The 24,247-nt window shown below is 50.9% G+C and overlaps 1 protein-coding gene across 1 annotated transcript in view; it reads right to left on the reverse strand.

The window, feature by feature from the left end:
* Positions 1 to 15,334: 15,334 nt before the first annotated feature.
* The window catches only part of MAP3K9 (mitogen-activated protein kinase kinase kinase 9), a 77,591-nt gene continuing 68,678 nt past the window's right edge, over positions 15,335 to 24,247 (reverse strand). Inside the window, exons 10-12 of the mRNA XM_036311522.1 lie at positions 23,246 to 23,358; positions 21,503 to 22,306; positions 15,335 to 19,915 (exon numbers count right to left, since the gene is read on the reverse strand). Coding sequence (XP_036167415.1) covers positions 19,431 to 19,915; positions 21,503 to 22,306; positions 23,246 to 23,358 — 1,402 coding nt within the window. The 3' untranslated portion in view covers positions 15,335 to 19,430. The remainder of the gene's footprint in view (positions 19,916 to 21,502; positions 22,307 to 23,245; positions 23,359 to 24,247) is intronic.

The following is a 24,247-nucleotide window of genomic DNA, read 5'->3' on the forward strand; positions in this document are numbered from 1 at the left end:
TTTGTGTGACCCTGGATAGGTGACTAAATTCTCTAAGCCTCAGGTTCTTCTTGTGAAAAATGAAGATGAAAAGAATCCCTCCCGGGTTTGGGGAGGGGATTAAGTAAAATGATCCACGTAAAGCACTTAGAACATTTGAAAACTGGCCCTGAGCGGGTCTGCCTAGGGCCAGCCGGGAGTGTGTGGGTTCTTGACCTCGTGCAGGAAAAATTTCACAACACGAGTCCAGGTGACTCTGCGGGAACGTTTATTAAAGCTGGGGACAGTGAAACAAGGAAGAGCTTAGCACAGAAGAAGCAACAGCAGGGAGCCTAGGCTGAGCTGCCTTAGCTCCCTGGAAGTCAGAGAAAAGGGGGCCTTGGAGACGGGTTAGCCCAGGTGAGTGGCTGCTGCCCATTGCTCCCCTGGTTGCAAGTCTCATGGGGTCCCTTAGAGTTAGGAGATGCATGCCCGGGGGGGGGGGGGGGGGGCGGGGTGGAGGTTGGGGAAGACAAAGGGAAAGGGAATGTGCAGGCTGCTCCCCAGAGGGAGAGCATGAGCTGGACTCTTTGGCTGGAGGCTTTTCTCTCTTGCAGGCGGGAATCTTCGGGGCGGCTGCAGGAGGGCTTCAGCAGAATATTCATCAGTTTTCCAGGTGTGCTCTTTCATGGTTGTGGCCTCTACTGATTGGTCAGTGCCTGGGCAGGGGGTCATCAGTCACTGCAGCTGGTCCTGGCCTTGCCCACCTGGTTTTGCTGCTTTTCTGAGCCTGGAGCTGAAATACAACTGAGGCCTAGATGTCATCTCTATGGAGGTGACCTCTGCATCTGCGGTAAATGCCAGCGTGTAGAGCTACCTGTCTCAGTTCCCCTGTTCCCCTTGTCCTGGCTGACTGGCCTGTCTATGCAGGCTCTGGGCTCAAACAAGTGTGGACTGGAATTTTGCGTGACCCTGGATAGGTGAGTCAACTTCTCTAAGCCTCAGGCTCCTCTTCTGTAAAATGAAGATAAAAAGGATACCTCCTAGGGTTTGGGAGAGGATTAAGTAAAATAATCCACATAAAGCACTTACACATCTGAAAATTGGCCCTGAATAAGCACTTGATCTATGTTGGCTCTGGTTTTTATCTACAGCAGTTATCTGATTTAATTCTCACACCTTTCTTTTAAAAAAGGGAGGATGTAGGCTCAGAAAGGCAAGTTACTTGCTCAAATTTATCTATCCATTCAGATTCCTTAAGCTCATGCCAAGAGCCAGACACTGTTCTAGACGTGGGATACAGCAGTGAGCAACGCCGGCAAAAGTCCCTGCCTTCATGGCACAAAATGTGGCCCACAGCCACCATTTCCGGGCTGGGCAGGGCTGTGGGTCGCATTTTGCGCCATGGGGTCTTGGCAGTGTTGGCTGCAATTTGGTGGGGTGTCGCTCCAGGACACTAGTGTCCCGGTGCACAGAAATTAATTAGAAGAAATATTTTAATATTGCTATTCGCCCTTTCTCTATAATAGAAGTGTCAACCAAATTCACGATCAACAATGACAGATAGAAACACACATGTGCAATTGGCACCAGCAAGAGCTTTATATGTATCATGTATGCGCGAGTCAACTTAGCCTTTTATATATATAGATAAACTTGCTTAATTAGACCTGCTTTCTGATTTAGCTACACTTTTTTCAGCCCAGTGAAGCACCCCGACTTCTCTTTCAGGTAATTGTCAGCAACACAGCAGTAAATATCAACACGAAGCACATTATTGTAGATCATGCAGGGAGAACAAAGGGTAAAATATTTACCTGCAGCAGTGTTTGACTATATTCTGTGCAGTGAGAAAACCTGTAGTCATTTTCAAGGTCCACCATTTCTTACTTCTTTTCAGTTGGGTCAAGTTTCCAAGCTTTCTAAATCTCTGTTTTCCAGCTAATAAAAAGAAAATAGGATTCCACCGAGTCTCCTATCTACCTACTCCAGGACTTCTGCGAGGATCCAATGAGATGAGGCATGGGGAAATGCTTCACAAACATTTGGTTGAACTATAAAATGTTTGCACTTGGCTATATAGCAAGTTGGGTTCCTGGGCTGAAGAAATTCCAAGGAAGCTAGTCGCTAGGGAGAGGAAGCTGGGCATTGCTACATGACGTCATTACCGGGCACCCACAGCAACTATTTCCAGGCTGGGCTGGGCTGTGGGCTGCATTTTGTGCCATGGGGTCTTGGCAGCATCGGCTGTGATTTGGTGGGGTGTCGCTCTGGGGTATTGGTGGGGCCTGTGTCCCACTTGGGGGAAGCCAAGTGTTGGTTTGTTGGCATCAGGGTCCTGGTGCCGTTTATTTTTAAATAGCCAGTGCTCATCATGGCAGCTCCTGCATTGAGCGTCTGCCCCCTGGTGGTCAGTACTCGTCATAGCTACTGGTGGGAGGGAAGGATGGACACTTAGCCTTTTATATATGTAGATAGCACAAAGACCCGCAGCTATTTTACCTTTATCCTCCTCTTCTAAGGAGCACCTGAGAAGCTCCTTCATGCCTGGCGGGGGGGAAACTGGGCCTCTTTAAAATCCTCCATCTGCTGCAGTAGCAGCGAGGTCCAAATGGGCGGGAGGGGTGGGCCCAGAGGCCTGGAGATCTGGTCCTGACTTCGGGTCACTCTCCGGAACCTCCGAGGAGCTTCATGGGCTTCCACCCCAGCTCCCCACCTCTGAGGACATTGCTAGGAGGATCAAAGAGAACCGCTTGGAAGGGCTGGCTCCCATTGCAGGTAATTGCCAGGTAAACACACAGGCCCTCGGCCTTCGGCCTCCGTGATGTAATGGGCCTGCGCTGGCAGAGCGAGGAGATGGCTCACTGTGGGGCGGGGCAGGCCCTCTTCCAGGCCATGATGGTCGGCGAAGTGAGTTGCCTTTGCCAAAGTGAAATGGTTCCCTCGTGACTTGAAAAGAGAACTGTCCTCTACTATTTCATAAAGCATTTCAGTTACCTGGGCGGCATTCCTCTTCTCTCTCCATGAAACCTCTGCGGCAGAGTTACCATACTTCTGGGAAAGCAGCGCGAATTTCAAAGAGGGTGGGAACTCATATGGAAGGTGCGGTGGGTGCAGAAGAGGCTGCTGCGTAGCTACGTGGGGACTCAGGATTTTACCCGAGAGCACCCTGTACCCAGGTTCCAGTCCTGGTCATTTCCTGATCTCACCCATCAGCTGAGCAACCTTGAGCAAGTCAGTGATGACTCTGGCCCTCACATTTAAAAAACTATTTTTTAATTGATTTTGAGAAAGAGGAAAGGAAAAGGAGAGAGAGAGAGAGAGAGAGAGAGAGAGAGAGAGAGAGAGAGAGAGAGAGAAACATCAATGTGAGAGTAGGAACATCGATCACCTGCTACTTGCACGTCCCCTGCCAGGGATCGAGCCTGCAACCTGGACACGTGCCCTGGGCGGGAATCAAACCAGCAACCTTTTGGTGCCAGCCACATCGACCAGGGCTGGCCCTCAGGTTTCTCACATATAAAATGGGGAGGTAATTGTAAAGTTCACTTTCAGCTCCAAAATTCTGTGACTCTAAGAGGAAGAGCTTGTAAATGATACAGCCAGAGCCTCAGAAAGACTGGGGGGATGCATTTGTAATGTCTGGGATGGCTCACTGATCCATCTTTGTTTTAGGCCCAGAAACCCCTTCTGAACATGATTGCTGCCGGCCAGACTGAGGCCTAGACAGGGATTTCACATAGAAAGCAAAATAACAACAACAACAAAAACAACCCCCCCCCCCCCCCACACACACACACATTAAGGGGGTGGGGGTGGGGGAGCTAGGGGTTATCATTTTCGCTTGGAGCTTGGAGGCCCAGAAAAAAAACACACAAGGTTAAGGCTAAGGACACACACACACTCAGCCCCTGACTTTTAATATCAGAAGATCACTCTCACAAGCTCCATCAACAATTCAGTAACCCACTTGGTGCCAACTAAGCCTTCTCCCTTAAGGACATGCCTAGAGCACTGCAATTTAAAACCCTGGCAGCCATGTCCTATGCCATTAAAAACACACCCACCAACACACAGGCCTGCCTTGAGCCCCTAATATTTTGTTAGCGTTTGCCCCTGCTGTTCTCCCACCCCTCCCGCCCCCCAACACAAGGCTCTTCACCAAACAGCTCCGTCCCCTGTTCCTCAATGCCTGCTCATCACTCTCCAGCCTCCGTCAGAGGCCCAAGGTCAGGTTCCATTCACATCCACAGATTTGCTGACTCCCACCCGAGTTTCCAGCTCACTGTGCTTCCACTGTTCCCCATCTAACCGCAGTGTGTGAATGTGTTTTTGTTCTTGATTGCATACTCTTATGCTCCACCAGCTTAGAGACCAAGTATGTCTTGTTCAGCTTCGTTGCCTCTGCACCTGTCACTTAGTGGGTGAATATTTATTAATAAATATTCGTGGCAATAAGAAGGGCAAGAAGGTAGGGAAGGAGGGGAGGAGAAAGGGCAGGCAGGAGGAAACAGCATCCCCACCCAATCTTTCTGTGCCTCTGGCTGTATCATTCCCGCCTTCATCTTCATATGGAAAACCTGTCATTCCACTTGGCCAATTGCACGAATAGTTTTACTAGAGAATGAGCTCAGTGAACTCTGAAACATTTAAAAAAGTCTGTGGTGAAGGGGCGGCATGAAGATGTCTAGATTTCTTCAGTATTGACCTTGCGTTTTTCAGACAAGTCCCACTGAGGGTAGGAAGCAGGTCTATTCCAGTCTCTACTGTAGACCCAGCCCCCAGGATAGTGCCCAGCACACAGATACAGGTTCCAGTGTTTGAGTGAGTGAATGACTAAATATCAGAGGGAGACACGTAAACCCCAGCCTCATTACACCCACTTCTCTAGCACCTCCTAAATCAGGGGTCCTCAAACTTTTTAAACAGGGGGCCAGTTCACTGTCCCTCAGACCGTTGGAGGGCCGGTTTAAAAAAAACCTATGAACAAATTCGTATGCACACTGCACATATCTTATTTTGAAGTAAAAAAACAAATGTTTTCGGCGGGCCGCATGTGGCCCGCGGGCCGTAGTTTGAGGACCCCTGTCCTAAATCTATTCAGAAACCCAGCCCTCACCGCCCCCCGCACACACACACACCTTTTAGGGGCTAGCTCCTTTGATTGCTGGCCCAGTAAAGACTTCACTTCTGGAAAAAGACTCCACTCCTTTGTCAGCTGTTTCATATGGCCCTTGAAGGAAAAATAAGTCTGGCTTCAAGTTTTCCCAACACCCACTTATAGTTCCTCACACATGTATACTATTTTGTCTTCTAATTCTCTCAAAGGTAACCTTCTCTCCACCCCCACCCTGACGACTCCATCCCAAGGACCTCCTCCCCCACTCAGCTTCCAGGGGCCTATGGGAGCAAGCTGCTGACTGTGAGGTTTCCACAATGCACTCCGTAATGGAATAAATCTGCCTAAATTTCACTCTTAGACCCCAGAGATTAATGTTATCTTATTAGCAACACAAAATGGAAAAGACTGAGAGCTTTCAGTTTAATCTGCTTAGTTGCCGAGGCTGCAGGGAGCTTCTCCAAGGAATGTGCTTGGCTTTTGTTAGAGGAAGGGGGGAAAGTCCAACATATTATTTGGCATAAATCTGCCGATCTAATTTAGATTGTGAAAACCCAACTGATTAAGCCCTGGGCCTGTCTTTTTTTTTTTTTTTCCTATGGAGTCTACAAATATCATTGTTATTAGGAAATCTCATACCATAAAGCTCACTATTGCAAATTTTATTCTCTCTCTCTCTCTCTCTCTCTCTCTCTCTCTCTCTCTCTCTCTCACACACACACACACACACACACACACACACACAGCTGCTCTTTATTCTCATCAGTGCCATCTGGTGGTGATTCAAATCCTCTACTTTTAAAAATATTGATACCAGAGTGCCTGTGTATGTACGCATACAAGTTGTATCTATCTTATTTATCTATTGTATTCAAAAATAAAACCCAGAAATTAAAAAAACAGATTCATTAAAAATCACCATAATAAAACCATTAAATGTTTATTAAACATTTTAATGAAAAATAACTGTATGTTCCAAAACAAAAAATATATATGAAAAAAGTGTCATTATTTTACGGTTTTGCACATCCCTTTAGTGTCTGGCTTAATAAAAGACAGCCAAATCCTCATATCTGTTTCTGCACTCAGTCTGTTTCAATATCTTGTTTTTGGTTGAAACATATGAAGAATATCTGACCTCGAGGGGTCCCTCGAGCTATAAAAGAAGAGGCGTGGCCACCTCCTCTCCCAGTGCCTCCGGATCTGTCTCTTGCTTCTCTAGTGTTTGGACAAAACAGACCCAGGGACGCCTCCTACCACCTTCCAACCTCTTTTCCAGTCACCACGTTGGGAACCACCTCAGTCATGCTCAGTGTCCGAGACCAGCCAACACCATTTTTTGAACTTAACTCCTTATTGTTGAACAACCGTGAGCTCCCAGATTCATCAGGATTATTCCTCTGACGTGGAGGCTGCTGCCAAGCGCCCGGTGAACCTGCCTCTGTGGGCCTCCAATGGCGCCCTCTCGCTGGGCTTCTGTTTCAACCGCCCGGATGTGGCACTGGAGGACCTGGGCCACCTCTTCCTCGAGCTGACAGAGAAGAGGCGTGAGGGAGCCCAGGGTCTCTTAAAGATGCAAGCATCTCCCCTGTGCCGCCCGGGCTTCGACTGCACATGTGCCTATATCTCCCCTTTCTCCCCCCAACATTCCATACCGGATGGGGGAGGGAGGGTGTTAACCCCCTAGAGAGACAACGCTGTGTGAAGCTCTAGCTTCCTGGGGACGCTTCCCAGGTGACCATGCTTACAGTGTCTGACTTTCTTTTGCTCTTTCCTTTATTCATATTAACTAGCCAATCATGACAATAACAATATCATTTGCTCCGAGATGGGGGTCAACAAAAGATCCCCATACCCAGAATCCATCCCCTACACCCTCACCCCACCTGTTATTTTCCATGGCTCAGTGTCCTTTCCTAGAAAGTCTCCCGAAAGGCACTGGTTTTGTCACCACAGAGCACACTAGGCTAACATTTATCTTTTCTCTTTCTCTCCCAGTTATCACCTAACCCTAACACTTATGAAAAAGAAAAGACTTCAAGAAAAAAGCATCCCATGAGGCGAGAAATGCAAGATAAGCAAACTGGCAGAGGGTAAAATCCCCTTGCATGGGCTGCTTGCAATACTTGGAATTCCCATAACCATGACCACCCAGTGACTGTTTCCATCTTAGTCATCTTTCAGGTCTCAACATAGACATCTTTCTTCCTTCCTTCCTTCCTTCCTTCTTTCTTTCTCTTCTTTCTTCTTTCTTTCAATTTATCTTCATCTAGATAGATAGATAGAGATAGAGATGGTGCTAGAATGGAGTCACCAGCAGAATATAGATATAGGTACATAGATACATACACACAGACAGTCTCTGGCGCCTTAATTGTCTGTTGCCTTACCTGATTTTCCCCCACTAGATGGTCAACTCCAAAAAGGCAGTAATTTTCTATCTCAATCACTCTCGGGAGTTTTAAAACTTAGGGGGGATGGTTTACGGATTGTGTGTGTGTGTGTGTGTGTGTGTGTGTGTGTGTGTGTGCATTCTTCTTTAAGCGGGTGCCTCTAAATGAGGCATGCCTCTCCATTCGCCACAGTCCCCCCTCCCCCCGCCCCCTCCTGTTGTTATAAGAATGCATCACCCATTGACCTGCCTGGCCCTGAGTGAATTGGAATTTGTCAGCCACACTGCATCCCCAACCGGAGTAGGCCCTCCATAGTTATTTATCAGGGGACTGGTTCTGTTCCTTCAGGCTGGGTAAAGCTTCTTGAGCTGGATGGGAGTCCATGCTTCTTGAACTGGCCCCCCTTCACTAACCAGGGCCCCAGGAATCCCTTTGTGCTTGGTCAACTGCTCCAGTGCATCCCAGCACAGGAGGTCTCACCAGGGAGTCTGTGACCTCGAGGGCAGAATCCAAGTCTCTCTTCCTTTCTTCTTTTTCCCTCTTTCTCTTGCCTAATTCTCCCTTGCCTTCTCCTACCTTAATTCAACCACTTAATTCTCAACCACTTAATTAGGTTACACTCAGCTTAGACACCTGGGTAAGTAGCAGAGTGTCTGCTCATAACGAGGTTGTCTGGCCGGTGTGCTCAGGAGGTCACGGTTGATTCCCAGTCAGGGCACATGCCTGGGTTTCGGGCTCCATCCCCAGGAGGGGGCGTGCAGGAGGCAGCTGGTGGATGTTTCTCTCTCCCTCACCCTCTCCCTCTCCCTTCCTCTCTCTGAAATCAATTTTAAGAAGAGAGAGAGAAGATCAGCTCTCTCAAGCCGGGGGCCTCTGCTCCTGGAAGATCAATCAGGTCTTATGGGAAATAGGAAAGTGTGCAGTCTAATGGGAGGGGAAGGGCAAGGGGGCGGGGACATTGCGGTAGGAGTTTGGGAAGGGAGGCTGGGATCTGACCAGGTTGGGCCCTCCAGGCCAGGCTAAAGAATGTGTATCTTTTCTACAGAAACTGGAGTGGCATGATCCGACCTGTGTTCCATGGGCCCATTTTCTAGGGCTAATCTTCTATCCCAACCCTTCCCTTTCCCCTCTTATCACAGAGATGTCTCCAGTGCCTCCCACGGAGACTGCGTAAGGGCCCCTCCTGATTGGGTGGCTGCAGTGTGACCGTGTGTGTGTGTGGGGGGGGGGGGGGGGAGACAGGGCAGAGCCACAGAGGCCCACCCTCACCACCACCCCACTTTCCTACGCCAAAACACCTCCAACTTGAGCTGGTCGGACTAGATTGGGTGGGGACCCGAGAAGGATTAGCACATCAGTCCCAGTCTTAAAGAGGCACATTCCATAGTCAAGTAAACAGGGTGTGAGCACGTAGGCCCCACCCCGCTCGGAGGAGAGTGAGCCTGTGTTGCCCTCTAGGAGACCTCCCTGGTACTTCCTCTCTTAGAACGTCCTCTGCCTGTGCCCTCACTAGATTCTGCTTGCATTCCGCAGGAGACTGCCCAGCACTGGGGAGGAAGAGATGAGGAAATGGGGAAAGGGGAGAGCCCATTAGGACTGGAAGCTGGACTGGCCCGGGCCCCAGTTCTACCTTCTAAGAGCGGGGCTTCTGAAGTCACTATATTGCTCAGGGCAGGGGCAGCCTCGAAGCCAGTGGCCTGGGCTTCTGGAACATCTGCAGAGGAACCTGGCATCATTGGAAAGTATCCAAACTACTGTATTCATCATTGTTTGGCTCAATGTAACAGTAACATGCATTCATTCTTTAAAAAAAAGTCTTAAAAATTCCAAAAGCAAAAAAGCATTTTTTAGATCATTCATCATACCTTTCCATAAAGATAGCAATGACTGGCTTTCTTCCTTTTTCTTATGCCTCTCAAGTGTATATTTTTTTAAAGGTGGAAAGAAAAGGAAATATGTTTTCTGCATATAATTAGGATAAAATTGTTTTTTGAATCCTGCCTTTTAACTTAGGAACATTTCCTTATTTCCTTAATTATTCTTGAACAATCTAATTCTAATGGCTATATAACACCATAGATGGTTGTATCACAAAACCAGAAATAGGAACCCAGCATGAATCATCACAGGCCATCCCCTCCAAAATAAGACAGACAAGCAGCTGAGTATGAGAGGGCGTCATCTCCTGTGTGAATGCTTTTGCGCCCCTCCATCCCTTGGGACTCAGCTCAGGTGTTGTAGCCTCCAGGCAGCCTGTGGGTCCCCGGCTCAGGCTGATGCCAGTCCATGACGCACCCTCTAGTTCCCCCATGGCACCAACCACGTTATATTAAACAGATTTCTGTATATTTCAATCTCTCCCATCAAACTGTGGGGAACTGTGAGACCTGGGCCCCATCTGAACAAGCTTTGAATCTCCAGTGTCCAGCGGGTGTGTGGCACAGAGAAGACAATAAATGCCTTGCAGAGAAGTGAAGTGTAAACCTCCTGTGGGGAGGCATTTAGAAGGTTCCTGATTTGTGAAGAGCTTCCATGCTTTCACTTTCTCAGATCCTATGTTGACTGAGGGGAGAGGGTGGAAGAAGACCCCAAAATCTCCTTTGGGTCCCTGGTAGTCACTTGAACTCTCCTGTAAGTAATGTTGGGATGGCCTGTAAATGAATCTTTGTTTGTACCCGACTCATCCTCATGATACAAGTGCAAATTCCAGCCCTGCTATTGGATAGTGTGGCCTTGGGCATGTTCCTTGACTCTAATCCTCGTTTTCCTCATATAACATGGAGATAATAATGAGATCTACTCTTAAGGATGCTGAGACGTTGTAAGTGAGATGATGTAGATCAAGTCCTAGTACATCATAGCTAGTTTTTATTACTGAATGGCATTTCTGGGCCCATGTTATAAAATGAATGCTGCATGGCCATACTGCTTTCCAGAAACATGGGACAACTTATACACAGGCATCTTCTTCAGCAAGGAGTTTGGTCAATTTTTCACCTCTGCCCAATCTGCTTTACAAAGGTTATGTGGGCCCTGGACCTACCTTGAAATTCAGCAAAAGGTCCTCTTTCTCTTCATAGTCTAAGCATCCGGCACTGTCACCCCTCCCGGGGTGCAGGGGAAAGGTATGGAGTGAAATGAGGGTGTCAATATTGAAGTTCAGAAGCCATTTTTCCACGTGCAGCTAAATGATGAAAAGGGGGACTAAAGAGGCGAAGAATGGCCCCAAACAAAATTCTTCCTGTCTGTTTTCACCCACATCCCACCCAACCCTCAGTCAAAGTTAGAGCACAACAGCTGTGCTATGATCAGCTTGCTGCAGAAGTGGCCCAAAGAGGTTAAGCATCTTGCCTAAGGTCACACAGCTCATAAGGGCCATTAAGACTATCAAGACCACAAGGAATCCATGACTCAGAGCCCACAAATCTTGTCTATAAGTGTCAAACCCCATCTGTGTTTGTCCTCTTAACCCCATTCACAACTTCACCAGCAATATCAGGGTAGAGGATGAGAGACAACACACACTTGCTAAGAGCTCTGAAAGCCAAAACCCATGACCTGTTCTAAAGTCAGTTACGAGAAGAGACTCAATCACCTGGACAGACGTCACTCAGGGCCATGCTTCAGAAAGGCCCCTGTGGTCCAGCTGGGGGTGCTAGGACCTTCAACGGGGGGGCTCCTCTCCCACCTCTTCCCTGCGCCATATCCATTTCTCTCTGGTTATTTTTTCCCTACATGTGGAAATTCCCAGAAACAGCCAGTTACTTGGACATCTTATTTAATTACAAAGAAAAGAGGGGCAAGGACAAATGTATAAAGCACCACAGTAAACCAGAAGTCATTGCTATACCAGTTTTATTCAAGTTTGTGTGTGCTCTGGTGGTGAGACCAGGCTGAGACCAGCATTGCACTGTAATACGATAAGAGGTTTAGCCATTGAACCAAGCCAGCTTGGCATCCTTAGTCAACAATTTACAGTACCTGGAAAACAAACAGCCAAAGGAAAGAACCTGAAAAGTTTCCTTCAGGACTTTTCTATTTTTAATATTGTTGACAATATTAACAATAATTTAAATCCCAAAGCAAATGGGAACTCAAGGGCACAGGGTCAGGACACACGGACAGGACACGGAGCAGAGAAGACCTAGGGATGAAAATTGGTAGCTAGTTACAGAGAGCAAAAGGAACGCGTGTGCAACCTTTCACCTTACCCAGACTCAAAGGCTCGAACGGGGAGGCGAATCCCAAAGAAAGCGAGATAAAACCCATCTTCAGCTCCTTTCCTTCATTCTCTGAAGACAGACACAGTGTCAACTAAAGGTTCGTGTAGGCAAGCGTGCATGTGTGTGTGTGTGTGTGTACAGGGTGGGTGATGAAAAAAAATCAGAGAAAGCTGACAAGTTCATCAACTCCCTTCTTTGCTACAACTGGGTACCAAGAGCACATGGATCTAAATGCAACAAAAGGCAAAAGCCTGACTTCAAGTTCCCAGTGAGGAGCTACCATAAGGTTTCCACACTCAAAAGACTAGGAGGGAGGGGAGGTGGAAGCTGTGGCTAAGAGCAGTCATGGGGCCACTGGGGCTGACAACACAGGAGCGAGGCCCACAGGCCTTCCATGGTGCGGGGAGAAGGGCTACGGGATTGATGTGTTCAACCCTTGCGTGGAACAAACCCCCGAAAAATGGTGGAAATGGTGGAGAGAGCAGCCAGGAGCAGAGAGGGAGTCGGCTGAGCTGGGAGGCTTCAGTTCCTGCTGGGTGAGCCCAGGGACGAAGGCAGACGGATTAGCCACAGGATATGCTCCCCCTTGGACACAGAGCCATCTCAAGGCTTGGGGGGCCTACACTAGGCACATCTTATCCCAGGGCTTCTCAACAGTGGCACAGCTTTGGAGCCAAGCAGTTCAGTAATGCTGCTTCCTAGCTGTGTGTGGGACCTGGGGCACGTTATAGAGTTATCTGAGCCTCAGTTTCCACATCCTCAGATGGGGGTCATACCTTCCCTCCCAGGATTATTGTGAGTCAAAATAATAATAATGGTAATAATAATACCTCTAGGACACCGCCTCCCACATAGAGGAAACGTGTGGTTTCTGATTCCTTGTTAGCCACGCAGAGACCAGGCTAAGTCTATGCTTCACTCTGACAGTGACGGAGAAAAGAGCCACAGCCAGCATGGCCCTGGCACTGGAGGTAGAGATAAATGATGAGAGTGAAACAAAGATGAGAGAATAATAACGGCAGTGAAAAGGAGATGGCTGACATGAGGAAGGCTCGCGGGGACCCAGGCACAGTGCGCTGAACACGCTCCAGGCATGCAAGGGAGTGAGGACGCCTCCACCCACCTCAGTCCTTTCTGAAATCTGGGAGAGAGAATGAGTCCGATTTATTCACATCTCTGGGAGTTCCGGGATGTCCCAAAGAGACGTTAGGTGAGAATCAAAACGGCCCTCTCTACTGTAATCGCCTACTTTGCCCCTAAAACACACACATACCTCTAAGTGGCCTCAGGGTTTGGGGGAGGCTGAAAGGAAACTGGAGAACTTCAAGGAAAAGTCACCCCCAATTGTAGGTCCAAAGATGAAATCTGCCCTAAGATGACAGTCAGCATATTCCTATTTAAACACAAATACTACCAGAAAACTCCTTACACGGGATGCAGAGCAAGGGCAACCAGGAAAAACAGAACAAATCCTAACACCAACTTCACAATTCTGCCCCAGCGGCTCAGCAGACCCAGTGAGGTACTCCCGTTGGATGGAAAATTTAAGGGGGTACCCACGACTCAGTTATCAAGATAAGTTGTATTTCAGTGCAGTATTTTAAAAAATTAAAATTAATGGGAAAAACAATCCACGTTGAGCACAATATCAGAATTTTAAATAAAGCCAGGACCTGTCCATGCAGGAGCTTAGGGATGTGGGCAACATATTCCCTCTGAAACGGAAACTTGGTCTTACCCTCCAGCAAGTGCAGGCAAGTGACAATATCCACGCCTCCCCCCCCCCCCCCCCCCCCCACACACACACCGGACTCTCCTTCATCAATCACAGCTGACCTCTGGGCTCAGAATTCCTGGATGTGAGCCTCATGTGCGATCGTAGAAAAGGGCTGGAATGTATTCCAGTGTTTTGTCCTCAAACACCCGTCTAGTTGTCAGGTCCACGCCTGCCAATCGGTCTCGTAAAACTAGGTTGTGGGTGTTTGCAGGGAGGGTGAGACCAGTCAGGAGGGAAGATGGGTCAGGAGAAAGGTGGGTGTTTCCAAGAGAAACAAAGATGTGGAAAAGCTCCTGGCTCTGAGAACCCACTGGACCCTTCTCTATTCATTGTCTGTCTGTCTGTCTGTCTGTCTCTGTGTGTGTGTGTGTGTGTGTGTGTGTGTGTGTGTGAGAGAGAGAGAGAGAGAGAGAGAGAGAGAGAGAAGAAACATTGTTTGGTTGCCTCCTATAATGCACCCCACCTGGCGGGGGAGAGAGAGAGAGAAGAAACATTGATTGGTTGCCTCCTATAACGCACCCCATCCAGAGATTGAACCCACAACCTAGGTATGTGCCCTGACCGGGAATCAAACCCTGCCACCTTTCGGTGTATGCAGCAATGCTCCAACCAACTGAACCAGGGCTCATTCTAGCTGCAGTTGTGACCTAAAGCAAGGCTCCGGGCAGGGGATGCAGGGAAGCAGGGACCAGACTCTGAGAATCAGGACGGACCAGTCCCACTGGCTCCAGATTAAGGAGGGGCCCAGCCTTTGGAAGAGCACCTGCCAGGGCTCCCTCAGAAGCCCAGAGGCCAGGCTGCTTCCAGGGCCCAAGCCTGGAAATGGACAAAGGCGGGGGTATGGCTGTCACATCTCCTCAGGACAAATGGAAAACAGTCAACAGTCTGGGCAGTCTAGGCTAGGAGGGGCTCACCTGGCCGCACAGCCAACCCGAGGCCCAGGGCTGGGTCAGGTTAATTGGGCACCTGAGCCCTGTTAATTAGCCTTCATCAGCCAGGACTCCAACGTCTGCCGCCCACCTTCCAACACAGGTGCCTGAGTTGGTGAGCTCCAGGCAGCCAGGCCAGGAACAAGCCGGGGACTGAGGAAGCAGCAGTAGGTTGTCCTCTGGTACGTGGATTTTTATTCATTTGAATTGCTGACCTAAGGAAACAATGATTCATCTGAAGGAAGAGCGGGGCATTTGGGAACGTGTGACTACAACTGTAGCTTCACAGGACACCATCCTCAGGCCTGCAGCCATGGAGCGAGGCCGATGGTCTAGCAGGTGGAAGCATATGAAATTGCTTATTTCCATATGTTTGGGGTTTTTTTTTACCTACAACCACTTCCCCTCTCCCCCAACACGTATATAATTTTCTCCAAAGAGAAGCAATCCAGCAAGGTGAGACTTATCAGCGCTGAACCGGGGGCTCCAGGACCACACAGCTTAAAGTTAGAAGGGCTTCGTGCTTCGGTAGGGGCAGCACTGTCCTCAGCTCATGGCTGGGCTGAGGCCCACGGACAGGAAGAGACATCTGCAACCTCACGCACCTAGTGTATGGGCAGCTCAGATCTCCGCATTCCTGCAGCTCCCGTGGCCTCCCTCACTTCCCATCACAACCACCTTGAGCTGCAGGCTGTTCTCACCTCTGACCCAGGGGTGCAGTCTCTGACAGAGGCCTCGGGAAAAGCCCGGCCTCCCCAGCCTTCCCTTCCGCCCCCGAAAACTTGGCACCTGCTTCTTCCCCCAATCCTTCAAGAGGCAATAATGCATAAGCCATGGAGACCGCCTGGGGGAGGGGGGGCCAGGGGCAGGTACAGGGTGAAGGGAGTCAATGGGGAAAAAAGGGGACATCTGCATACTTTCAACAATAAAGATAATTTTTTTTTTTTAAATGGCAATGGAGTGTTTCTGACCTGCCTGAGGATGCTACACACCTGAGTCAAAGGCTTAATGAAAGGAAAAGGTCCTGTTCTGCGCTGAGGGGCCTGCCAGAAGTGAACCATTCACAGCCATCCAGTCTTCAGTACCCACTGCCCTGTGAGCTGTTAACAGCAAGCTTGAAGAGTTAGGGGTGCTCAGGAGGTGTCTCCCTCCTTGCAGGGGAGGTAGGGGGGCTCAATGGGGGGGCTTTGGAGCAAGAGTGTTGACAAGAAGTCAGGCCTTGCCCAGCTGGCAGCCTAGCTCAGTGGTTGAGCATCAACTTATGAACCAGGAGGTCATGGTTCGATTCCCAGTTGGGGCACGTGCCCGGATTTTGAGCTCAATCCCCAGTGTGTGTTGTGCAGGGGGCAGCCGATCAATGATTCTCTCTCAGCACTGATGTTTCTATCTCTTTCCCTCTCCCTTCCTCTCTGAAATAAAAAAAAAAAAAAAAAAAAGAAAAATCAGGCCTCGCTGCCCTTCAGTGCCCCACCATGTCCCTGAGCAATCGTGGTCTGAGGGAAAAGGGCTGTGTGAGGAAGCCCACACCATGACACATGTCCCACAGGCCAGCTGACCTGTCCCGAAGGTTCCTCCAGGAAGTGGCCTGATTCCAGTCTCTGAACAAATAAGACTCTGGGAGGGACTCCAAGAAATCAGAGACCCCACGCTGTCATTCCGATGCTGCCCCCAGCCACTTCCTCCTCTGGAGACACTAGTGGTGGAGACGATCAGCCGGGCACGGTAAGTGGGGGAATTTGGAAGGAGGCTTGTAAACATCAGGTGCTACATAAATGCAGTAGAAGAGCACGGGCCTGACCATGGGCCCTGTTAGTCACGCAAAGCCAACCTCCAATCACTCCTCTTCCAGAAGACAAAGAAGGAGATGGCAGGCAAGTCCCTAGAAGGAAAGGGGGAGAACCACACTGCCAACCTCAGCAGTCCGTCCTCACTGACCTGCTGATCCTGTGCTCACTGCCCTTGGGAGGGAAGCGGGGACGGCGGCCTTTGCAGGAAGGAAATCTGAGAGTGAAGAGACAAGCCCGAGGTCAGACGGCAGAAGCAGAGTGAGGAACAGAGCCAACGTGTTCAGGGCTCAGAGCCTGGTGCCCGACTCAGAAATCCACCCAAGCAGCTTTTTTCATTTCTCTTCACTTGAACCTTTGTCTTCAAGCATTTCCCCTTCTCTACCAGCAAGGGCATCAAATGTAGAAGGAAAGTGATGTAATTTTGTACTAGGTCAGGAGGAAAGGTTAGCAATATTCCGAGTCATGCAAATATAAGGTAGCACCACCATCATCATCATCATCATCAACAACCACCACCAAACCCTCAGGTAACTAAAGGATGGGAAGTTAAGAGCACATACCAACGTCTCTTAGAAATAACATATGAGGATATCTAGGACATCTACTCAGCCCCAGCAGTGGCCTGGATGCCCCAGGAGGTAAATGAAGGCTAATCTGTTTAGCATCAGTGGAAGGAGCCAACAGCTCTAAGGATAAGGGGCAGAGAACAGGGTCTGTTTCCTATCAGCATCGTCCATGTAGTGAGCACCAGCCAAGAGTAAGGGGAAGTCTCTGAGGAGAGAGAAAAGGGGAAAGGGAGGCTATTGCTGTCGCAGAGGAAGCCTGGTCCCCAGGTTCAAGGCCTGAGCCTGGCCATGACCACAGAGGCCAGGGAACCTGAATAGACAGAAAGTACCTCAAACCTGCTACCCTATAGGATCCTTATCCCAGGGGCCCAGCAGAGAGAGACGGTAGCTCCTTCATCATCATGGAAACTCACGGAAGCATTTTCAGAAGAACCCCGCTGCTGCCCCTGGCAGTTACAGTGCTTTCCTCAGCAGAGACCCAGCCTCTGGCTCCCTCCTGGATGGAGAAGTAAGAGCGGGGTTCAACTGTCACTCAGTGGCAAGTGGCCGTCACTCGGTTTATGCTGTATTGGTTACACTTCCAAGAAAGATGGCTACCACCTAACAAAATGGCTAAAGGTAGAACATGAGCAAAGGAAGCATCCCTGCCTCACACCACAGAGCGCCATCCAGAGTCGGCATGGTTTGGATCACGCTGCAGGCTGCACCCACCTCCCCCCGAGAGCCGCTTTGTGGCTTACAGGTGTGTTGGTGGCTGGGACTGGAGCTATGCAGAGTTCAGGTAGGGGCAGAGAACAGACCACCTGTGTCCCTCTCCCACCAGGAATGAAGAGAAGTCCTGGCTGGACTCACAGTTTATCCCTCCTAGCTAAGGAGTGGGGAATCGGGGCAAAAATCATCTCCTACATGTAGGCTTCACTGAACAAAGACAAAGAGAGGATGAGATGCAACAACAAACCCTGGGCCACAAAACCAATAGTGCCTCCCCATCCAAGACTAGGTGGGGCCCTTGAACCAAAGTGCCAGTGGGCTCATAAAACAAGGAACGATTTGAAAGCCATCCCCACGGCAGGATGTCTGTCACAGGTGCAGAGAGAGAGCAGTGACCATATCTATCACTTGGACCTGCTTCACCGCTCTCCCTGTTCTGACATTCAGGCAGCAAGAGCAAGGAGCCTGCAGGCTGGCCACCAACATCTCCAGAGGAACGTTCCACGATAAAAGGCGGTGGAGCAACACAGAGTCTTGAGGGGGGAGGAGCAGGACCTAAGGACTCTAGTCCCAATCACGCTGTTTCCCCCACTCAGAGACAGCTGTTCCCACGGACGCAGGAGGCCTCACTGATGCAGGAGGCCTCAGAGTGAGTGGAGTAGTGAAGACACGTAAGAGAAAGCTCCAGAAGAAGCTCAACATTCAAGTCAAGGAATCAAATTCCAGAAAAGTCAGGGTTGGCCACTGTTGTCCTTCCTACCTGGCTCCAGAGTCCAGCATTGGGGCCATCTGTGCACAGAGACAAGAGCCTTGGCCAGTGGCCAGTGCCGGGACTTGGAGGTTACTGTACATTGGTGGCTCACGGAGCACCTTACAATCATCGCCGCCGCACTCATCCATTCACGGAAGGTACTACTAAGGGCTCTGTTTTGCTTCACGGGCATTTCAGAATGGATGGCCTGGCTGAGAAGGAACACCCTTGCCCAGTTCCAACCCCCAGTGTCGAGGATCCCCCACCCCCACCCCATATGCTATTCTGGTGCAATGCAGAGGTATCTACCAACCAAATACGGAACCCAAAGTCCACTATTTCCAGGGACTGGAGGAAAGCTCGCGGGAAGGGAATGACACATAAAGATCAGACAACAAAAGGGACAAACGGAGGAACTTGGTCTCTGGCATCCCAAGCAACTGGTCGTGGGATGAGCTTATGTTTGTATCGGAACCTGGCCTGACCATATGTGGACCCCAGGGAGGAGATGGGTGCCAAAAGGAACAAGGATGGACAGGCTCCGTTACCGTCTTTACTGCACCTAACTGTACTTTCCCTAACACCCTTCCTGCCCCCAGCTCTCACTGAGGCAGCTCCCCTACCACGGGCAGGCTCACATAAATAGGTGGGCACCTGGAAGTGCAGGGAGGTAGTGCCGGGTCCATCCGTCCCCCAGCTGGCATGGAAGGGCTTAGGACACAGAAAAGCTCACATCAAACAAGATTCTGATTCATGGGTGTTGGGGAAGAATGTGGAAGAGAAATAAAATCAATCACAGAACATCCAATACTGATGCTTGGGAAGGCTGAACTCAGGGCTAACAGGGCCCCCAGGACAGGCCCTGGGCATACCCAGGGGGCTGAGGAGAGGGAGCAGCAGACAGATTTGGCTGAGTGACGCCACAGGGTCACCCTAAAGGCGAGGAAGACTGTGGAGGGTGGGGGACATGCACGTACCCCCCTCCCCTACAGCCAGAGCTGATAGCCACAGCCCCTCCAGTGGACACAGGTAAAAGGCCCTGCAGGGCTAGCGACCCTCTGAAGTGGCTCTGCTTCCATCCCTTCCGTCTTCAAAGTGCATTATCAGTGCAAGAAGTGGGACTGGATCTCAGGGGTCCAACTCTGAGAAAGGGCTGTGCCAGCCAGCTCCCCCATCTCCTCCTGCGTCCCCCTTGCCCACCCTGAGCCTTCCCATGCTAAGACCAGAACTCTTGCTGGATCTCATAAGAGGCAGGCCTGTGTGCGCTCAGTTCAGCTCTACACAGTGGCACAGTGCTGTCCTGACTCTGGCCCTCGGCGTCCAGGTCCAACAGCGTCCGCTCGGTGGGGGGCAGCGGCCCCGCCTGGAACGGGAGCAGGGCGGGGAGCCCAGGCCGCTCCTCCAAAGTGCTGCTGCTGCTAGCAAGGCAGGAGTCCAGGTTGCTGGGTGTCTCTGTGCTGGAGCTGTTGGCCGGGGAGGCGCTACGGGCGTGGCTGGGGGACACAAACCACCAGGGGTCCAGCCGTTGCCGGCTGGCGGAAGGACGCGGCCGAGGCAGGAACTCCAGGGTCCTGGGTCTCTCCAAGGCGGAGTCCTGCTGTGTGTTCCAGCGCCTCGGGGTTGGGGGGAAAACTACATTGGGGTCAGGGAGACGGGGGAATTCACCTGGGTCTCGGCTGGGGCTGGGGGTTTTCAACATTCCTGGTCAAAAAGACAAAGGGAGTGGCATCAGATGAGGGTCCCTTGTTTCTGGGCCAGGTATACTCTGCTCCATCCCCACCTTGCCAAGGCCCTACTCACTTGGGATAACACAAACAACAAGTACTTAATGAGCATCTACCATGTGCCATGCAGTGTGTTGGGAGGCCCTGGAAAATACAACAGTGAACTAGAAGACCATGGTCACTATATCTGACAACAACAATGGGACAGATGGGGGTTACATCTATAATAAAATGACTTAAGGCAGATGCTGGCAAACTACAACTCGCAGGCCAGCCACCTGTGTTTGTAAATAAAGTTTTATTGGAACAGAGCCACACCTACTGCCTGCTCTCCCACTGCAGCAGCGGAGGTGAGCAGTTACAACAGACACTGTATGTCCCACCAAGCCTAAAATACTGACCGTCTGGCCCTTTACCAAAAACGTTTGCTGACCCATGACTTAAGGAAATGTCTGTTTATTCCCAGTTCATCCATTTAATAAACATGTGATGAGGACAAAGCTAGGCATCAGAAACCTAAAAAAAGGGAGTAATATAGGGAGAGGTCACATATTTATGTTTAACAAAAAAATCTTGCCCTAACCGGTTTGGCTCAGTGGATAGAGCGTCAGCCTGTAGACTCAAGGGTCCCAGGTTCGATTCCCGGTCAAGGGCATGTACCTTGGTTGCGGGCACCTCCCCAGTGGGGGGTGTGCAGGAGGCAGCTGATCAATGTTTCTCTCTCATCGATGTTTCTAACTCTCTATCCCTCTCCCTTCCTCTCTGTAAATAATCAATAAAATATATTTTAAAAAAATAAAGGATGAGTTCCTTTATAAAAAAAAAAATCTGAAGAGGGGAGAGACAGCTGAATGGGCGAATACAATGATCATTTACAGGCAAATCCCCTTGAAAAGTACTGCATCGCGTCTCCTACTGGATTAGAGGCAGCTTCCAAGTCAGACTCAGGTCTTCTGGGAGGAAGGGCTAGTGATGGGACAGACCCAGGAAGGGTGCAGGCGTGCTCAGGTGTCACCGGTGTCAGATGGAGAAGGCAGGCCCCTGCGCAAGCACAGCAATTTACCTGGACACACCTCCACTTCCGAAGAGTCAGGCATGAGTCAGGGGTGAGTGGTGAAGGGCGGCAGGCCTGGGCGGAGGCTTGCTTATGAGTGTGCCTGTACTAATGCTATAATGAGGCGAGAGCACAGCTATGCGGCAAAAAACACCCGTCCTAGTTCAGGGCAGGCTCCTTCCGGTAACTGCAATCTCTTCTGCAGGGAACAAGCAGAGCTAGGCTCCCGCCCTCCTGTACCCTGACGCTGGCCTTCTGCATCCAGGCCCAGAGCACTGCCCTGTGCTCTCCCAGGCCCAGGGCCCCAGCGTCCACAGGAGCCCAAATCCCAGCTCTGGTCCTTCCTAGAACCTGCCTCTCTTGCTCCTCAGGGAAGACCCCCTGAGGCACAGGACAGACCAGCCATCTGGACTGGCTGAGTCAGAGGAGGAATGGAGTTCACGCTAACATCCCTACCCTTGGGGAAGGCACAAAGGCAGGAAAGAGAAGAGAGGAGGGGGCAGGACTCACCTGCTCCGGGGCTGGGGCCCAGCCCGTTGCTGGAGGGGCTCCTGCTGGCCAGGAGAGCCGCTGGCTTGAGGGCCCCGTCAGAAGGGGTCCGCCGGTGACCACTGGGCTGCGTGGGGGCTGTGAGGGTGACGTGGGTGGGAGTCAGAGATTGGTGAGGGTCCCGTTTGAAGCGCTCCACTCGGATGTTGACCAAGGGGTTGTGGGTGCAAGGGGTCGGGGGTGGGGCCTCCACCGGGCTGACGGGCATCTCATACACCACGATCTCATCGCTGTCGGAACGCAGCAGGGAGCGTGTGGAGTTGCACTCGGAGATGGAGGAGAGAGACAGCAGCGTCAGGGAGGCAGAGGGGTCTCCTAGCAAGAGCATGGGCTCCTCCTTCTTGAAGAGCTTCCGGGATGGGGGGCTGGTGCTCCGTCGAGGACGACTGGCCCTCTGAAAAAGTCCCTCGCGCCTCTTCTTCTCCTCCCGGGCTGGTGGCTCAGGCTCCTCTGGGAGAGGCAGCTGGCACTTGCCAGCTTCCAGCAGGTCAAACCCTAGGCCTGTGGCTGCGAGAACAGCGCCACAGCCAAGCAGAGCCACCTCACAGCGGCGGTGGTGGGCGCCGCCCCGCTTGAGGCTGTTGGTTGGCGTCAGCTGAGGGGTACTGGTGGCTGAGTTGACTGGGGTGGGCTCCTCGTGGGCTGTGTCACTGGGGGGGCCATCCCCATCCTCTCCACGAGGGAATGGGATACAGAGGTAGGACTGGTTGGGTGAATGCTGTAGACGACTTTCCCCACTCCCTGGGCCTTCGCTGTCCTCATCCTCTGTGAAGTTGAGAGTAGACGGGAAATAGAAAATGGGAATGCAGCAGCAACAGTAAGATTCTGGTCCTTCTCCCCCACCCAGGCCTCCTGGCTCAGTGTCAGGGATGCAGAGGTCAAATAGTCAGATGGGCGAGATGGGGGACTGGGCATTGAACCAACAGGGCTTTACCCCTCCACACTCAACTGTGACCAGCGAGAAATCACTCCCCATTCCAGAGCTTGTTTCCCTACTTGCAGAAGCAGATCTGCCAATTTCCTACTTCTTTCCTAGGGACCCTCAACACAAGAAGAGCAGCGAGTTTCCTAGAACAATGGATAGACAGAAACATCCCTAATTTTTTTGCACTTTGGAATTGCAAGGGACCTTGGGTTTCTAGAATGACAGCCTAGAGATTTGTCTTAAGACTGGACTCTTGCAAAGGATTAGAATCCCCTCCATGGGTGAAGGCCAACCTTCTCTATAGACTGACCTACTATGACCTTGGGAATCTACAGAGATAAATAAGAGGCTGACTCTCTGAGAGAGAGCCTGGAGAAGACCTTACCCACTCAGTGATCTCCCTTAAGAGGAAGACTGCGGCAGCCTCTACCACCATCTCTTGTTTTATGGACATCCTACACTGAAATATGAGGAAACAGACCCAGAAAAGGGAAATGCCTGATTTAAGGCCTCACCCTTCTGCACTGCCCTAAGGAAACCCTCACTGGCCCCTTGGGACAGAAGGCCAAGGGCAGGCTCCATGGCAGCAGTAGTGATTTGGGAAGATTTAATGAAATGGGAATAGGGCAAACGAAGAGGGAAAAAGGTGGGGCGCCAGGATTTGAGTAAAAGAGGGGACGACCCCATGAAGTAATACTGAGGACCCTACACAGTCCTAGGAGCTTGGCAAGAATTCCCTGGGGGAACAGGGAAAGAGTCTAGACAAGGGCAATGCTTACCCATCTCCGTAAGGCTGGTGAACCCCGGCAGGGCCGGGCTGCTCCGAGGGCCCTTCCCCAGGTTGGGGGCACTGGACGACCACTGTTTGTATCCATCTACCAGGGACTTGAGGCTACAGAAGGGGAAAGGAGGAAGCTATTAATACTGGTTACTGCCCTTACTCCACCCTCAGCTCCATGGGCCTGTGGAAATGTGTCTCCCTTCATGACACCGGAGCCCTCTAGAGCCTTGGGGAACAGGCAACAAACCTTACTGAGCCCACCTGCTTCATTGACAAAAGCACACATGCTGCAGGGAGAGAAAAGCAGTGGCGTGACCCACCCCCTTCACATGCTGCTAAGGGCTGTGGAAGGATCTGATGGGCGGGCCGGGAAGAGGACAGAAGGAATAAGGACTGCCCAGCACCGGCCAGGATCTACCCTGAGCCCATCTTAAGGGAGAGGCCATACATCCACAGACACTGAATACCACACACGGGTGACATCAGAAACACTGCAATGCCATGCCAGCCAGGCCCTGGGCAGAGGAGCGGGCAGAGACGGCCAGGTGGCTCCACTCACATCATTTCTCAATTCCTCCTTCCAAGCTTATGGCATGCTCAGGCAACTGTCAAAGCCATTCACTTTCCAAAATCAAAAACCAACCAACACAGCTGCACCAACCCAGTGCACTTTGGGACAGACCTATGTGGGGAGGACGTAACGCTGTATGCGAGCCCTCGGTTTGTCTGGGACTGGAGAGCAAAAGGACAGGAGCTCGCTTTCATCCCTGGAATCAGCTCACACTAGCAAGCCAGCAACTCCAGACACAGACTGGGAAGCCCACCAACCCCCTGATAGGTGTGTGTGTGGTTGGGGGCGGGGTGGGGGGAGTCAGGGGCCCAGAAACACTGGCCTTTCCCTTGAGGACAATGAGAGGAAGGACAGGAATCTGCGCTGTGGTTGCCCTAGAGATACCTGTATTAGAACCTGAGGTGGCTCTCATTTTTGGGCTAGAAAGCC

The sequence above is a fragment of the Myotis myotis genome, unplaced genomic scaffold, assembly GCF_014108235.1.
Source record: "Myotis myotis isolate mMyoMyo1 unplaced genomic scaffold, mMyoMyo1.p scaffold_m19_p_1, whole genome shotgun sequence".
Taxonomy (NCBI): domain Eukaryota; kingdom Metazoa; phylum Chordata; class Mammalia; order Chiroptera; family Vespertilionidae; genus Myotis; species Myotis myotis.